The sequence below is a fragment of the Triturus cristatus genome, chromosome 5_2 (genome assembly GCF_964204655.1).
Source record: "Triturus cristatus chromosome 5_2, aTriCri1.1, whole genome shotgun sequence".
In the NCBI taxonomy this organism is placed as follows: Eukaryota; Metazoa; Chordata; class Amphibia; order Caudata; family Salamandridae; genus Triturus; species Triturus cristatus.
The window spans coordinates 1,067,668,425-1,067,686,094 of record NC_140588.1 but is presented as its reverse complement, the minus strand read 5'-3'; the positions used below and the strand labels follow the sequence as shown (position 1 = coordinate 1,067,686,094).

The 17,670-nt window shown below is 43.9% G+C and overlaps 1 protein-coding gene across 3 annotated transcripts in view; it reads right to left on the bottom strand.

Moving 5' to 3' along the window:
* The window catches only part of ARR3 (arrestin 3), a 140,943-nt gene that overhangs the window by 33,950 nt on the left and 89,323 nt on the right, over positions 1 to 17,670 (bottom strand). For all 3 annotated transcript variants that reach the window (XM_085608357.1, XM_085608358.1, XM_085608356.1), the window contains 3 exons: positions 9,052 to 9,124; positions 8,003 to 8,140; positions 2,606 to 2,689 (listed from right to left, as the gene is read on the bottom strand). In XM_085608357.1, coding sequence (XP_085464483.1) covers positions 2,606 to 2,689; positions 8,003 to 8,140; positions 9,052 to 9,124 — 295 coding nt within the window. The remainder of the gene's footprint in view (positions 1 to 2,605; positions 2,690 to 8,002; positions 8,141 to 9,051; positions 9,125 to 17,670) is intronic.

The window sequence follows — 17,670 nt, the reverse complement described above, 5'->3', positions numbered from 1 at the left end:
CACAAAAAATATGATTAGTGACAACGGAGGAAAGCGACCTCAAGCCCAGAGGGTACTTGCTGATGGAGATCCTCTCTAATCAAGACAGAGCTCCAAGTGAATAATCAGCACATGCTAGAACCTATGTAATCAATACGCAGCACCAAGTGGACAATCGATATGTGCTACATCCTATGTAATCAATACCCAGCTCCAAGTGGACAATCAATATGTGCTACATCCTCTGTAATCAATACGCAGCTCCAAGTGGACAATCGATACGTGCTAGAGCCTCTGTAATCAATACACAGCTCCAAGTGGACAATCGATACGTGCTAGAGCCTTTGTAATCAATACACAGCTCCAAGTGGACAAACAATATGTGCTACATCCTCTGTAATCAATACGCAGCTCCAAGTGAACAATCCATACGTGCTAGAGCCTTTGTAATCAATACACAGCTCCAAGTGGACAAACAATATGTGCTACATCCTCTGTAATCAACACGCAGCTCCAAGTGAACAATCCATTCATGCTAGAGCCTCTGAAATCAATACACAGCTCCAAGTGGACAATCGATACATGCTAAATCCTCTGTAATCAATAAGCAGCTCCAAGTGGACAATCAATACGTGCTAGAGCCTCTGTAATCAATACACAGCTCCAAGTGGACAATTGATACGTGCTAGAACCTATGTAATCAATACGCAGCTCCAAGTGACCAAACAATATGTGCTACATCCTCTGTAATCAATACGCAGCTACAAGTGAACAATCCATACGTGCTAGAGCCTCTGTAATCAATACACAGCTCCAAGTGGACAATCGATTCATGCTACATCCTCTTTAATCAATACGCAGCTCCAAGTGGACAATCAATACGTGCTAGAGCCTCTGTAATCAATAAGCAGCTTCAAGTAAATAATCTACACATGCTAGATTATCCGTAATCAATACACAGCTCCAAGTGGACCATTGACATGTGCTAGGTCCTCTGTAATCAACATACAGCTCAAAGTGGAAAATCGATGTGTGCTAGATCCTCTGTAATCAATACATAGCCCCAAGTGAACAATCCAAGCATGTTAGATCCTGTGTAATAAATACACAGCTCCAAGTGGACAATCGACATATGCTACAGCCTCTGTAATCAATGAGGAGCTTCAAGTGAACAATCGGCATGTGCTATATCCTTTGTAATCAATATGCAGCTTCAAGTGGACAATCCATGCGTGCTAGGTCCTCTGTTCTCAATACACAGCTCCAAGGAGACAATAGACACATGCTAAATCCTCTGTAATCAATATATAGCTCCAAGTGGACAATCGACAAGAACTAGAATCTCTGTAATCAATACACTTCCCCAAGTAACCAATTCACGCATGCTAAATCATCTGTAATCAATACACAGCTCCACGTGAGCAATCAACGCGTGCTAGATCCTCTGTAATCAAAACACAACACCAAGTAAACAATCGCCACATGCTAGATCTTCCGTAATCAATACACAGCTCCAAGTGGACAATCCACACATGCTAGTACCTCTGTAATCAATACACCGCTCCAAGCGGACAATCATCACGTGCTAGATCCTCTGTAATCAATACACCGCTCCACGTGAGCAATCAACGCGTGCTAGATCCTCTGTAATCAAAACACAACACCAAGTAAACAATCGTCGCATGCTAGATCCTCTGTAATCAATACACAGCTCCACGTGAGCAATCAACACGTGCTAGATCCTCTGTTATCAATACACAGCTCCAAGTGAACAATCAACACGTGCTAGAGCCAAGTTTTAGAAGTAGAAGACACCCCCTCTCTGACCTGATCCCAATACAACTGAAACATGAGCAACTCAGATTAAGGAAAAGGACCTGAAAAGAGCAACAAGTATTCCAAACCCCAAGACGGGAAGGGAAGTATCACAAAGCAGGCCATCCTCAGCACAGAAGACTACACGAACTGCAACGGATTAGGTTGTCTGCCAAGCGCTCAGTCTATGTTGGGCTTCTATGCACTGATAGAGAGGATGGGGTTGAAGGGAGAGGCACAGAGACATGAGGCACAGGAGGCAGACACAAAACGCCAGAGAGCACCTTCTTGACCTTATAATTCAAGTGGGAGCTTGCCTCCTCCAAGAGGGCAGTCTCAGACAGGGCCTGCATCCTCGCTGAGCTAACACCCAAGGGACCTGGCTGATTTGTCTGTAACCCTTGAATTAAGGGGTGCATCCTTTAAGAACAACGGCAATTGCAAAATAAATAGACCTGTTGGGTAACGTCACACGGTGGATTAGCATTTGGCTAAGAAGTAGCATCATGGAACAGTTTGAAGCCCATGTGTGCCTATAGAGGGGCTGTCACAATGAGTGACACGAATGATGGACTCTCACAGTCAGTGAAACTAAGGAGATTTTGTGACAATGAGTGAAACTAAGGAGTTCATTTCACAATGAGGGAGACTGTTTAAGAGTAGGAGGCTTCTGAGGTGGCAATGAGTGAGGCTCATTTGAAGTGCACACTGCTCTGTTAATTAGTAACTAATGACATAAAGTATGCAGTGCTGGCAGTATGACTAGCACTTGGAGCCTGGTGACAGCAGCGGTGGACACTAGGACACTTACCCTCCTCTGGACACCATCAGGTGGACCTTCACTCTGTAGGACACCAGGATGCCCAGCACCTCCTTGTCCATACCAGGCCGCAGGCTGCAGGAAAGATGAAACCAAATTAAGCACATAAGACAGACAAGTAGACACCCAGAGCCAATCATCTTATGTAAAAACAGCAATAAGCATCCAGTAATAACTGTAGACTCCTGAGCTGTCTGGAGGGAGGTCTCTGTGTCATCTGGACTCACTCCAAGCCATGGACATTTTTCTGTGGGTTTCATCACTGCAATACTCACTAGAAGATGTATTTTGGGAATGTGTCCTTCCTCCTTTGTGGATATTAAGTATAATGGTGTTACCCAGTGACCCTCAGAACCTGGGTGTCTGAAATCAAAGGTAAGGTAGGTTCTGTCGGGAGTTAGATAATTACTTTAACAGTATTTATAAATAAAAAGAAAAAAGGTAAACCCACCTAGATTAATTTCATCAATATCAATTGTATTCATAAATTAATTCATTTTGCTGGTATACAATTAGGGATATATCTTAGTCAGGCTGTCACAAAAAGCAATTTTGTTTTTAAAAAAGGCGGCACAAACAATAACCTAATCAGTGATAAGGTGATCTAGAAGTGACAAAGTGCTTTGGGTGAATAACATAGATACAGAGCTGTACAAAATGTATATAAAATGTTCATTCAGTAGACATCAATCCCTATTTCATTGAATCTCCAATCCATTTATGGTTCTGCTATTACAGAGTGTAGAGAATGGGGAAAGGTTGTGTAGGCATGTCGACGTTTCGACCCAAGAAAGTGCGTGATCCAATTAAGTCACGTCGGGTCTTCTTCAGGATGAGGTAGGACAGCCAGCCAGACTCTCATCACACAGTGGTAGAAGTATGAAATGTACATTACTGCAGTGAAGGATACAGGTATACAGTTGTGATGGTTCTCATTGCAAAGTGTTAGACGTATGAAATGTACAGTACTGCAGTGAAGGATTCAGGTATGCAGTAGGGAAGGTAGGGAGGTATACAGTTGTGAAGGTGGGGAGGTAAAATGCTGCACTGAAAAAGTATGGAATGTACAGTACTGCAGTGAAGGATTCCGGTATGCAGTGGTAAAGGTGGGGAGGTTTACAGTGATGAAGGTGGGAGGTATACTGGTGCACCAGAGGCTCTCATTGCACAGTGGGAGAAGTATGGCATGTACAGTACTACAGTGAAGGATTCAGGTATAAGGTGGTGAAGGTGGGGAGGTATACAGTGGTGAAGTTGGGGAGGTATACTGCTGCACTGAAGGCTCTCACTGCACAGTGGTAGAAGTATGGAATGTACAGTACTGCAGTGAAGGATTCAGGTAAGCAGTGGTAAAGGTGGGGAGGTATACAGTGGTGAAGGTGGAGGTATACTGGTGCACTGAGGCTCTCATTGCACAGTGGTAGAAGTATGGAATGTACAGTACTGCAGTGAAGGATTCAGGTATGTAGTGGTGAAGATGGGGAGATATACTGGTGCACTGAAGCCTCTCACTGCACACTGGTAGAAGTATGGAATATACAGTACTGCTGTGAAGGATTCGGATATACAGTGGTGAAGGGGGAGGTATACTGGAGCACTGAGGCTCTCATCGCACAGTGGTAGAAGTATGGAATGTACAGTACTGCAGTGAAGGATGCATGTATACAGTAGTGAAGGTGGGGAGGTATACTGGTGCACCAGAGGCTCTCATTGCACAGTGGTAGAAGTATGGAATGTACAGTACTGCAGTGAAGGATTCAGGTATACAGTTGTGATGGTGGGGAGGTATACTGGTGCACTGAAGGTTCTCTTTGCAAAGTGTTAGACGAATGGAATGTACAGTACTGCAGTGAAGGATTCAGGTATGCAGTAGTGAAGGCGGGGAGGTATACAGTTGTGAAGGTGGGGAGGTATAATGCTGCACTGAAGGCTAACATTGCACAGTGGGAGAAGTATGGCATGTACAGTACTACAGTGAAGGATTCAGGTATACAGTGGTGAAGGTGGGCAGGTATACTGCTGCACTGAAGGCTCTCACTGCACAGTGGTAGAAGTATGGAATGTGCAGTCCTACAGTGAAGGATTCAGGTATACAGTTGTGATGGTGGGGAGGTATACAGTTGTGAAGGTGGGGAGGTATACAGTTGTGAAGGTGGGGAGGTATACAGTTGTGAAGGTGGGGAGGTATAATGCTGCACTGAATTCTCACATTGCACAGTGGGCGAAGTATGGAATGTACAGTACTGCAGTGAAGGATTCAGGTATAAGGTGGTGAAGGTGGGGAGGTATACAGTGGTGAAGGTGGGGAGGTATACTGCTGCACTGAAGGCTCTCACTGCACAGTGGTAGAAGTATGAAATGTACAGTACTGCAGTGAAGGATTCAGGTATACATTGGTGAAGGTGGAGAGGTATACTGGTGCACTGAAGCTTCTCACTGCACAGTTGTAGAAGTATGGCATGTACAGTACTTCAGTGAAGGATTCAGGTATACATTGGTGAAGGTGGGGATGTGTACTGGTGCACTGATGCTCTCATTGTACAGTGTTAGAATAATGGAATGCACAGTACTGCAGTGAAGGATTCAGGCATACAGTGGTGAAGGTGGAGAGGTATACTGGCGCACTGAGGATCTCATCGAACAGTGTTAGAAGTATGCAATGTATAGTACTGCAGTGAATGATTCAGGCATACCGTGGTGAAGGTGGGGAGGTATACTGGTGCACTGAAGCTTTTCACTGCACAGTTGTAGAAGTATGGAATGTACAGTACTGCAATGAAGGATACAGGTATGCAGTTGTGAAGATGGGGAGGTATAATGGTGAGAGAAGCCTCTCACTGCATAGTGTTAGTAGTATGGAATGTACAGTACTGCAGTGAAGGATTCAGGTATATAGTGGTGAAGGTAGGGAGGTATACTGGTGCATTGAAGGCTCTCATTCCAGAGTGGTAAAAGTATGGAATGTACAATACTGCAGTGAAGGATTTAGGTATACAGTGGTGAAGGTGGGGAGGTATAATGGTGAGAGAAGCCTCTCACTGCATAATGTTAGAAGTATGGAATGTACAGTACTTCAGTGAAGGATTCAGGTATGCAGTTGTGAAGGTGGGGAGGTATACTGGTATGAGAAGCCTCTCACTGCATAGTGTTAGAAGTATGGAATGTACAGTACTGCAGTGAAGGATTCAGGTAAACAGTGGTGAAGGTGGGAAGGTATACTGTTGCATTGAAGGCTCTCATTCCACAGTCGTAAACATATGGAATGTACAGTACTGCAGTGAAGGATACAGGTATGCAGTTGTAAAGGTGGGGAGGTATAATGTGAGAGAAGCCTCTCACTGCATAGTGTTAGAAGTATGGAATGTACAGTACTGCAGTGAAGGATTCAGGTAAACAGGGGTGAAGGTGGGAAGGTATACTGTTGCATTGAAGGCTCTCATTCCACAGTCGTAAACGTATGGAATGTACAGTACTGCAGTGAAGGATTCAGGTATGCAGTTGTGAAGGTGGGGAGGTATACTGGTATGAGAAGCCTCTCACTGCATAGTGTTAGAAGTATGGAATGTACAGTACTGCAGTGAAGGATTCAGGTAAACAGGGGTGAAGGTGGGAAGGTATACTGTTGCATTGAAGGCTCTCATTCCACAGTCGTAAACGTATGGAATGTACAGTACTGCAGTGAAGGATACAGGTATGCAGTTGTAAAGGTGGGGAGGTATAATGTGAGAGAAGTCTCTCACTGCATAGTGTTAGAAGTATGGAATGTACAGTACTGCAGTGAAGGATTCAGGTAAACAGAGGTGAAGGTGGGAAGGTATACTGTTGCATTGAAGGCTCTCATTCCACAGTCGTAAACGTATGGAATGTACAGTACTGCAGTGAAGGATTCAGGTATGCAGTTGTGAAGGTGGGGAGGTATACTGGTATGAGAAGCCTCTCACTGCATAGTGTTAGAAGTATGGAATGTACAGTACTGCAGTGAAGGATTCAGGTAAACAGGGGTGAAGGTGGGAAGGTATACTGTTGCATTGAAGGCTCTCATTCCACAGTCGTAAACGTATGGAATGTACAGTACTGCAGTGAAGGATACAGGTATGCAGTTGTAAAGGTGGGGAGGTATAATGGTGAGAGAAGCCTCTCACTGCATAGTGTTAGAAGTATGGAATGTACAGTACTTCAGTGAAGGATTCAGGTATGCAGTTGTGAAGTTGGGGAGGTATAATGGTGCGAGAAACCTCTCACTGCATAGTTTTAGAAGTATGGAATGTACAGTACTGCAGTGAAGGATTCAGGTAAACAGGGGTGAAGGTGGGAAGGTATACTGTTGCATTGAAGGCTCTCATTCCACAGTCGTAAACATATGGAATGTACAGTACTGCAGTGAAGGATACAGGTATGCAGTTGTGAAGATGGGGAGGTATAATGGTGAGAGAAGCCTCTCACTGCATAGTGTTAGTAGTATGGAATGTACAGTACTGCAGTGAAGGATTCAGGTATATAGTGGTGAAGGTAGGGAGGTATACTGGTGCATTGAAGGCTCTCATTCCACAGTGGTAAAAGTATGGAATGTACAATACTGCAGTGAAGGATTCAGGTATGCAGTTGTGAAGGTGGGGAGGTATACTGGTATGAGAAGCCTCTCACTGCATAGTGTTAGAAGTATGGAATGTACAGTACTGCAGTGAAGGATTCAGGTAAACAGGGGTGAAGGTGGGAAGGTATACTGTTGCATTGAAGGCTCTCATTCCACAGTCGTAAACGTATGGAATGTACAGTACTGCAGTGAAGGATACAGGTATGCAGTTGTAAAGGTGGGGAGGTATAATGGTGAGAGAAGCCTCTCACTGCATAGTGTTAGAAGTATGGAATGTACAGTACTTCAGTGAAGGATTCAGGTATGCAGTTGTGAAGTTGGGGAGGTATAATGGTGCGAGAAACCTCTCACTGCATAGTTTTAGAAGTATGGAATGTACAGTACTGCAGTGAAGGATTCAGGTATACAGTGGTGAAGGTGGGGAGGTATACTGCTGCATTGAAGGCTCTCATTCCACAGTGGTAAAAGTATGGAATGTTCAGTACTGCAGTGAAGGATCCAGGTATGCAGTTGTGAAGGTGTGGAGGTATACCGGTGCACCGGAGGCTCTCATTCCAGTGGTAGAAGTATGGAATGTACATCACCGCAGTGAAGGATTTATGTAACTATCGAAGGTGTGGGATGTATAAAACTTGCAGTGAGGCTTTACTGACAGCGGTGGAGGTGTGGAACATGGCACGGAAGGCCTTACTTCTACAGTAGTAAAGATGTGGGATGTGCAGTACTATGGTGAAGGTTTTACTAACATGGCAAAGGTGTGGCACACACAGCATTGCGGTGAGTAGTTTACTCACACGGTGGAGGAGGCCAGGTTAGTATCTTCATGCTTGAGTTTCCCATCCAGAGCCAGTCCCCGCTTCTCCTTGTTGTTTGCCAGCATCGGTGTGACTGAAAAGGTCTTTGACAGGGTGGAGTTGGCAGCCACAGTGTCACTAGAACAAGCGAGAGCACAGCACTAATCCGACAGCACCCAGTGTAAACAACATTCATAGACTTTACCCTTATTTACTCCTTCTCCTTATTTTACTTCTGAACCCTGGAGCCCTGAACATCCTGGAAGGACATAGCAAACAACATGACAAGCTGCTTATTTATTAGAAGAAAGGATCATAATGCTTAAGTATTGGCCTCTGCGGGCTTTGTCCTTGAGCAGCTATCATAGCATCAGAGGCAAAATGTGAACCCTTCAAGGATGTCAGATATTTGGAGTGCATTAAAACATTTCTTGAATGGCAGCCATCTTCTGATTATCTACAGCTGCATCAAGGAATATCCTAGAGAGACTGCTATCGCTGGTGATTGCAAGATGGAGGCACTTGTTTGGCATGTTGGGCAGTCTAGCTTGTTTTTTAAAGTTGTGTCAGCGTGAGTTACACAGTATAGATCGAAGTGAGGTATGGATGAACTCCAGTTGCTGTGCACATGGGATGCGAAACTCAGGCCTGAGGAGAGACTTTGTGTCAACCCTCCAAAATCTACCTTCTTAACATCGAGAGGAGGTTTATCAAGATTTTGGACTTGGTTGGAAGTCTCTTAAGTCTGAGATGAGTGCTCTGAAGGCTCATTCAACAGGTGTTCTAAGGCAAGGCTCTACATGCGCCTGGCTCCATGCTGCCTCCACAGACCTCTGAAAGCTTGCAGTGCATTAGGACATATGTTCATGTCTCCTTTGCCTTGCTCGCCTCTGCAGCAGTCTTTACTCTGTACTTTTTTTTACAATACTGGATAAACCATCTATCTTTTCTTGCTGTCTTTCCCCCTGGATTTCCTCTTGCTCCTCTGATGGACTCCCCTCAAACCCACATCTGGTACCAAGTGGTGCTAGTCTGTTAGTCCAACTTACTTCATCTCGTCAGCGCACACCGTCTTGACGTACTTATCCAGGGAGTAGAGGACAACATCTGTGATCTGCTCAACTGATTGGATAGAAAAGAGACAGGTGAGTCTTGATGTAAAATCTGTGTTTCTTTGTGACTTACGTATTCTTTGAGGACACTGATCTGCACACTGAAATACATCTCAGTGATTGATTCTAAGCACTTATGCTACATGCTTATGAAAGTTTTGACAGACTGGAAACTCAAGTGTTTGGCAGAAGTGCTCAATTCTTCACACTTTCCCATCTGTGGGCATCAAGCCCCTTTCAGATATCATCTTTACCAGGATTGCCAGGACTGATGACAATGAGAGATTTTGTGTAAAGTGATACCAGACCCACTTGGATCCGAATACAGAGGTACTTTCTGTGCTGTGTTATTATTTCAAGTCTTAAATATGCATTGACCTAGTTCAACAGTTCAGTGCAGCAGTTTACAAAGTACATTTGTATAGTAGCAGGAGGATCACAAGTACAACGTGATACATTTTGTACAGTGTATGTGTGTCTGTGTATATGTTTGTGTGTTTGTGTATGTGTGTGTGCGTGTGTATGTGTGTGTTTGTGTGTGTCTGTGTGGGGGGGGGGGTCTTTGAAGAGTGTGTGTTCACAGCAACCAGAATGGGAGGTGGCAGAGGGAAACTAACTGGAAATGAATGACACAGAGCACCCTACAGCTTACACATATTAGTAATTTGAATCAATGGCCAAAGCCAGGATTAGACTCACAGTTTAAAGGTGAACAACTTAGGGGGAGAAGTTCTATTTACTGGTCGCAAAATACTGGTCACAACTTGTGACCAGTATTTCTGCAACCAGTAAAGAACTTTGAGAACAGAGCTATGTATTATTTGGTCAGTTTTTAAAATTCGGAGTTGTAGTCAGTTGGAATCCAAGTTATATCATGAATATTAATGACGTAGGTCACAAATCGCGACTCACTATGACTGGAGTCCTTCACAGGGATCACAGCCTGCTGTACTTAGGAGTCCACTATGTGGCACATTTTCCTCAAAGAAAACGGGACTGTGTTTAGAAAGAAAACTTTATTTTTTCTTGTTTGTTTAAGTGTTGGCAATGGTATTGTGGACCACTGTCTACTCTTCAACAAACTTTTTTGCTAAATCCTTAAAACCTTTTGTGAATGCATTACTACCCCTTTTGAGGTGTCAGTAAAATTTCAATGTCTGAACATTGATACATAAGACACCAATTAGGTATTTGGAAGGGATGCCTCCAACACGCCACCTTCGGATACCGATTGGGTATCCATTCATAGTCCCATCACAGGAACCAGGAAAACTTTTATGACTCCTAAAATAGGACCAGTACATAGAAAAAAGGCATTTTAATAGCCGCAAACGCTAAACTGGAGCATTTGCGAACATTGAAATGCTTAGTACAGGGGGCGTGGTCTGGCCACGCAGGAAGATGGCCGCCTGACGGATGAGCTCCGCCGCGGGATGAGCCCTTAAGGGAATATTCTCACCTTCCACCGGCTTTCGAATCTCCTCTTCGTGCCCTGCTGCAACCGGAAGATGGAGGGCAGGCTTTGGGCGAGTTTCGGAGGCATGACAACGGCTCTCTGTTGATGACCGCCTCGACGATGTTCTGTGGTGATGTTGCCCGGCGCACTCTGCCTGACGTGTTCCTTCAGGCCGCCTCATTCTCCTCATGAAGCCGCGCCCCCGACGTTGACAACGGGCGCCTGCCTGGTTTCACTCTGGCCGCGCCTCCTTCAACATGCCTGCAGCAACGCCTCCTTCAGAGTTCAGGAATTTCTGACAGGAACCATGTTTTTTGCCGCGCTGTTCGTCAGCTACTGGTAGGGCTAATTTCTTCCATACTACTGTTGTAGCACCTTTGACGCGCATTTCGCACAGGATTTGTGCACTTCATCCTTTACATGGTCAATGGCTCTCTTGTAATGGGAAGTTCTGGTTCCTCAAGCTCAGCTGAAATTTACAAAAAACGGAACCTTCGTTCCTTTGAGAGTTGTTTCCTCTCATCTTCACTGCAACTACAATTTTGCGCTATTTGACTATTGTTTACGCTGGTGCTTCATGAAAATGGCTTTTTTAAGAGCAGACTGACTGACCTACATTAGACTGTGTCTCCTCATAATGTAGTCATAGCGCTCTTGTCAACTTTTTCAGTCAGGAATTGTGCCCTCTGTTCCTGTATGGTCCATGACTAATCTGCATTCTGGAATATTGATTAATTTAGTCCCGTCATAATCGCAAATTTGTCTGTCACCGCCATAAGCGCACATACGCTGTTTTTCATTCTATTACTGTTATATTTCTGCGCCCTTTTGACTATAGCGATAATTGATGCCTTGTTATTGCACAGATACCACTTTTTGAAAATATGCTTTCGCATTTCAGTGTTTGAAGGTGAGACATGGGTTTCTTCTTTTGGGGGGGCCAGTGTCCTACCATCATATATATATACAGTTATTAATTGTGCTGCTCTGTATATTCCGACACTTTGCCATATTTTTTGTGCTCACATATAAGTATTTCACCACACGGAAAGACGCCTTCACGTATTTTCAAAGTCTCCATCAAGCCTATTCTTCAAATGTCTGCTACCAAGCAAGGAAATAAGTCTCCTAAACCACTTCTTTTCGCAGAAGCTCTTAAACAGTCTACTACTATGCCAACGAAGGGCCATGCATCCTCCTCGGCCCTTCACGCTGCGCCCTCTAATGGTGGGCAAGCGTCGGCGGCAACTATGCAGCGTATTCTGCATGAAATAACTGAGGTTAGTCGCCGGTTAGATGACATGAACCTTACAATCACGTCCTTGGCTGAGGAGACTAAATCAATTAGAGCAGAAATCTCCAGCTTCCATGTGAAGGTTGAATCCCTGGACTCCAGAGTTCTGGCAATGGAGAAACGATTTGATTCCCTTCCAAACAAAGAACAAGACCTTTTATTCTTACATAGTAAGCTCATTGATTTGGAAGATCGTAGTAGGAGGGACAACATCCGTTTTTTTGGTTTTCCAGAGCGCATTGAAGGACAAAACTCCAGTGCATTTTTGTGTCATATACTTCCAAAGCTGACTGGCATTTCTTTCACTCCACCTCTGGAGATACAGAGGGCTCATAGACTTGGCCCCCCACGCAATGATCCTGCTGCGCGACCACGACCGATCATTGCCTGTTTTCTCCGTCACGATCAAACAAGACAATTATTGGCTGCTGCTCGGTTACAAGGTTCTTTTTCCTTTGATGGCCATCGGATTCATATGGCAGCTGATTTCTCTAAAGAAACAAATGAGCGGCGGAAAGCCTTTCTTTCTATGCGACCTCAATTACGTCAATTAGGCATTAAGTATGGCCTATTTGAACCAGCACGTTTTCGGATCACCAAAGATGGAGTTTCTAAGGACTTTCATGATCCAGAGCATCTTCAGCAATTCTTGGACTGTCTTCAACCTCAAGATATGGAAGTTCTCACTTCATCTTCGCAGCAGGATCAGTCCCATTCTCCCTATAAGTCTTCTACTCCATTGCCAGACCGCAGCAGACGCCCTCCTAGTAGTCCTCGGCCTCGTGGTAGGGACCTTGAAAGACTTCACCGCTCACAAGAAGATAGGAAGTCAGCAATACAGTCGGTCTCAGCAGCCACATTCCCACAAGATTCACAAAGGGACAAGTCCCGCTCTCCTCTTAAAACCCCCTCGGATGCGGACTGAATAATACTTCCTCATGTGGGAAAAATCACTTCTTGACTTATTGGCAGTTTATCGTAGACTTCCGGTCCTTATGGGCCTTGTTTATATTGTTAAACCATTATTATATATCTTTGGCATTTTTCGCTGTTATAATATCTGATTGCCTTTTCTTTCTCACCTCTTTTCTCATTAACTTCTAATCTTACCTCTTTTCCTTTTCACTTTGCCTTCTGCTATATCTCTGCCTTATAATGCTATTCTTTTTTCTCCCTGTATTTCTCACTTTTCATGCTACAATTTTATTGCATATTCTCAACTGGTTTTGCAGTTACCCGGGTGCATTGGCGCCTAATTGTTTGATTATAGTTGTATCACCTTATTTGCTCGTATGCATATTGGTATAGATTTTTGATATATGTGTATGATATGTTTTATACGCTGAGGTTGCCTCACATTTAATTACTGTAGGATCTCTCTTCTTCTGTAGTGTTGCTTCTCAACCTCTATTTGGCTTTCTCTATCTTCTTTTGTTCTTTTTTATATCGCTCTTTTGGGCTTCTCTTCTATATTATTAATGCCTTCTTAATTGCTTCTCTCTTTCTGTGGGGTCTTTTCCCGCGGCGGCGCTCTAGTGCGCCCAGACCCGCGGGTAACAGTCTTACGGTTTCTTGTTCTTTACTCGCTATTATTCCATAATTTCTTTATTACTGTACTATTTTCTAAATCTTACCTCCTTTCGTCTTTATCTTTTTATTGTTTTCTTTATGCATTTTATCTAGATTAGAAGTACTACTTCCACTTATATTCTTTCTGTTTCCTCTTTCTCTTGTCATTTCTCTCCTTTTCCTTTTGTTTGGTTCATCACGTTGTTTTGTGCTTTATATTATCTTCTTCCTCCTGATTTTTGCTCTATTCTACTATGACACAGGCACATTCTCTGAATGCGATCACCTGGAATGTACATGGCCTCACCCATTACATAAAGCGGAAGAAAGTACTCTCCTATCTCCAGACCAAACATGTAGATGTGGCCTTGCTTCAGGAGACCCATTTGGATGCTCTGGAGTCGGACAAACTTTGCAGAGACTGGGTGGGTAAGGTTATCCATAGTAGTGTTCAACAAGACGATTCCTCAGACACAGGCCCTCTCCGCAAATGTGGAGTAGCAATCCTCCTTCGCAAATCCCTCCCGGTCACTGTCTCTAAAACATGGTCAGATGTAAATGGCCGTTATGTATTTGCCAAACTTAAAATTGGAGAGTCTCACATTTGTGTAGGGTCTGTTTATGCCCCTACGGGTACCAAAAAAACATTCTTTCTTCAACTTTCCCGTTTGCTGCTTGAAATTAATGCTTCACAATATTTGATTGGTGGAGACTGGAATGTGACGCAAGATCCCATTCTAGACAAAACTGGCCCATTAGATAGGGGCAATGCGTCAGACAGAGCCTTGTTGGGGGACATCATATCAGATATCGGACTGGTTGACCATTGGCGTTTTAGCCATCCAACGGATAAGGAATATACTTTCTTTTCTTCGGCCCATGGTACATTTTCTCGTCTTGATTATTTCCTTATTTCTCATAATACAGTTCAATTCGTTACAGACTCCTGCATACTGGAAGCGGCCTTGTCTGATCACTCTCCGGTTCTCCTTTCCCTTGATCTGGGTCTCTCTCGGCCTGGGCGTAAACCATGGCGTATGAGCATCCAACGCCACAGGACTCCTGCTGGTAAGGCCCAACTGCAATCTCACCTTCAAAATTATCTTTCTACTAACCAGGGGTCTGTCACCTCCAGCAGGACTCTTTGGGCCGCGGCGAAGGCTACTTTGAGGGGGCAATTAATGCGTGATGCAGCAATTGCCAATAAACAAAATGCAAGGAGACAAAGTGAACTCGAATCTGATATACAAACTTATTCTCGCTTATACGCCGCATCTCCGTCTTTACAAAACCGCAAATTACTAGAGCAAGCCCGAATGGCCTTAAATAGCCTTTTTACATCCAAAGCAGAATTCGCTTTACAGAAAATGAAAGGCCGGCATTACGAGCAAGGGGAAAAGGCGGGAAGGTTATTAGCCGCGCAGCTGCGTCAGAGGGAGGCGTCCATGGCCATTCCGGCCATTAGATCTACGCAAGGTCACCTGTGCACGAAACCTCAAGACATCGTTAATGAGTTCGCCTCTTTTTACGAATCTCTTTACACCTCCGATAGTAGAATGGACCCGGATAAAATGACAGCATTTCTTGCAAAAGTACACCTTCCTTCTCTTTCGGCGGAGGGCAGAGCCATCCTAGAGGGTGAAATAACCAGAGATGAGGTCTCTAGTGCGATTACTGCCCTGCCCTATCACAAGGCCCCTGGTGAAGATGGATTTCCCCCTGAGTTCTATCGCTGGGCAGGTCACAATATTATTGATACCCTGCATACCGCATTCCAGGAGGCGGATAGTTCATCTTCACTTGGACCTCTTTCTAACAAGGCTATTATTGTTGTGCTTCCAAAGCCAGGTAAGGACCCCCAGCTCTGCAGTAGCTATCGCCCCATCTCTTTATTAAATACTGATATTAAAATCCTGGCCAGCATCCTTGCTTCGCGTTTGCGTAAGGTCTTGCCTTCCTTGATACACCATTCTCAAGTAGGCTTTGTACCGGGTCGATCCTCTAGGAATCATCTGCGTTCTCTGGCCCATGCATTATGGTCGGCTCAACATCTTAAGGATGATGCGTTAGCCCTTTCACTTGACGCAGAAAAGGCGTTCGACCGCATCGAATGGAACTATCTCTTCAAGGTCATGGATAGATTTGGTTTAGGCAAGAAATTTATTGATAAGGTACGCTTATTATACGATCATCCTTCTGCTCAGGTAAATTGCGGTGGGTTTCTATCAGACACCTTTACTATTAAGAGAGGGACACGTCAAGGATGTCCACTATCCCCTCTTTTGTTTCTTCTGGCTATGGAACCCTTGGCCGCCACCATTCGTCAATCGGATGAGGTCTCTGGTGTCCCCCTTCCAATTGGACATTCTAAAATATACTTATATGCTGATGATATACTACTCACACTTACCCGTCTTCCCCGGTCGATTCCTTCTCTTCTTCACATTATCAATGATTTCTCCTCTTTTTCAGGTTATAAGATTAATTGGGACAAGAGTGAAGCTTTGCCCATCTCTAACGGTACCACCAAAGCAGCCATTTTTGGATTCCCTTTTCATTGGCAGCCTTCACGCCTTAAATACTTGGGTGTCCTCGTTAATAAAGGATTGCAAGACATGGTTGCAGATAATTTATCTCCTCTTATATCCCAAATGCAACGAGATTTTGACAAATGGAAGGCTTTGGGCCTTTCTCTTTGGGGCAGAACTCAGGCGGTTAAAATGGTTACCCTTCCGAGGTTTATATACATTCTAGGTATGCTTCCTTTGCAGATCCCTCTATCCTTACTTCGATCAATAGATGCCCAGATTAAAACTTTCATCTGGGGTACTATGAAACCGCGACTTGCTATCACTAAGTTGAAGGCTCACCAATTATCTGGCGGAATTGGTCTTCCTTCTATTGAGCACTACTCTCTGGCGTTACATATTTCCCAAATCTCATATTTTTTACCTGGCATCAAGGATTTACCACAATGGGTTCAAATAGAAAGACATCTTCTATCCTCGGAATCAAATCTTTCTCCTCTGTATGGTACTGGCTCTAGTCGTTCTGACCCAAAAAACCCGATACTCTCCGCCATGCATAAATCCTGGCAGAGAAGTCACAGATTATTAGGCTCAAACTCCAGAATACATGCTAAGGCTCCCTTGTGGAATAATTCGGGGATCCGTATTAATGGCCGTATGTTATCCTGGTCTGAATGGCGAGCTGCAGGTATTCTCTATCCGGATCAACTCCTACATGATGGGGATTTTAAGTCATTCTCTCAACTCAGGGTAGAATTCGATCTTCCCCTTCATCATTCTTCCAAATATCTTCAACTCCAACAATGTTTAAAGACCCATATGGGATCATCACCATGGCTCCTACAGGACTCCCCTATATTATCCTATTTGCACATTTGGGGGAAACTTAAGGGTGTTACTTCTGGTATATACAAAATTTTTTCATCTCATCTTTTTTCTAAATCTCTTTCACATGATCTCCAGCGTAAATGGCAATCTCGTCTCTCCATCTCCTTTTCCGATGCTGAGTGGGATTTGATTCTAGAGAGTTTAAATAAGGGAGCTCGTGAATCAAGGCTTAAATTTTGTCTTTTTAAAATTCTGCATGATTGGCACTGGTCTCCTGTCAAATTACACCAAGCTGGTCTTCTCTCGCATTCTAACTGCTGGAGATGCTTCAATTCAGGTTGTGATATTACTCATATCATCTGTGAGTGTCCTAGTATTCAACCCTATTGGACTTTTATTGGTGCTACCTTGAAATCCACCATGCCCCTAAAATTGCCACTTACATCTACTAACATTCTCCTACATGACTTACGTCATTCCCCAAAGCTCACGAAGCCACAACTCCGTCTTTTTCATACTTCAATTGCTACTGCCAAAATATGTATACTGCGTCATTGGAAATCAACTATGCCTCCATCACAGGAGGATTGGTTGGTGGCCATGATGCAAACTGCTTCCCATGAACGTACAATCTATAATCTTCAAGATCAAAATGACACCTTTCTTCGAATATGGTCTCCATTTCTTAAATCAAATGCTGCTGACCCTCCGGCCTCCACTTCTACTCAAACACACTAATTAACTTTCACTTTTCTGTCTTTTGTCTTCTCTTCTCCCTGTTCCCTCACAATCATTTGCTTCCTCCGTTGTGGTACTCCTCTGCTTTTATTTAATTATTTTTCCTTTGTTCTATTTCTTTATATTTCCATCACTCTTTATCC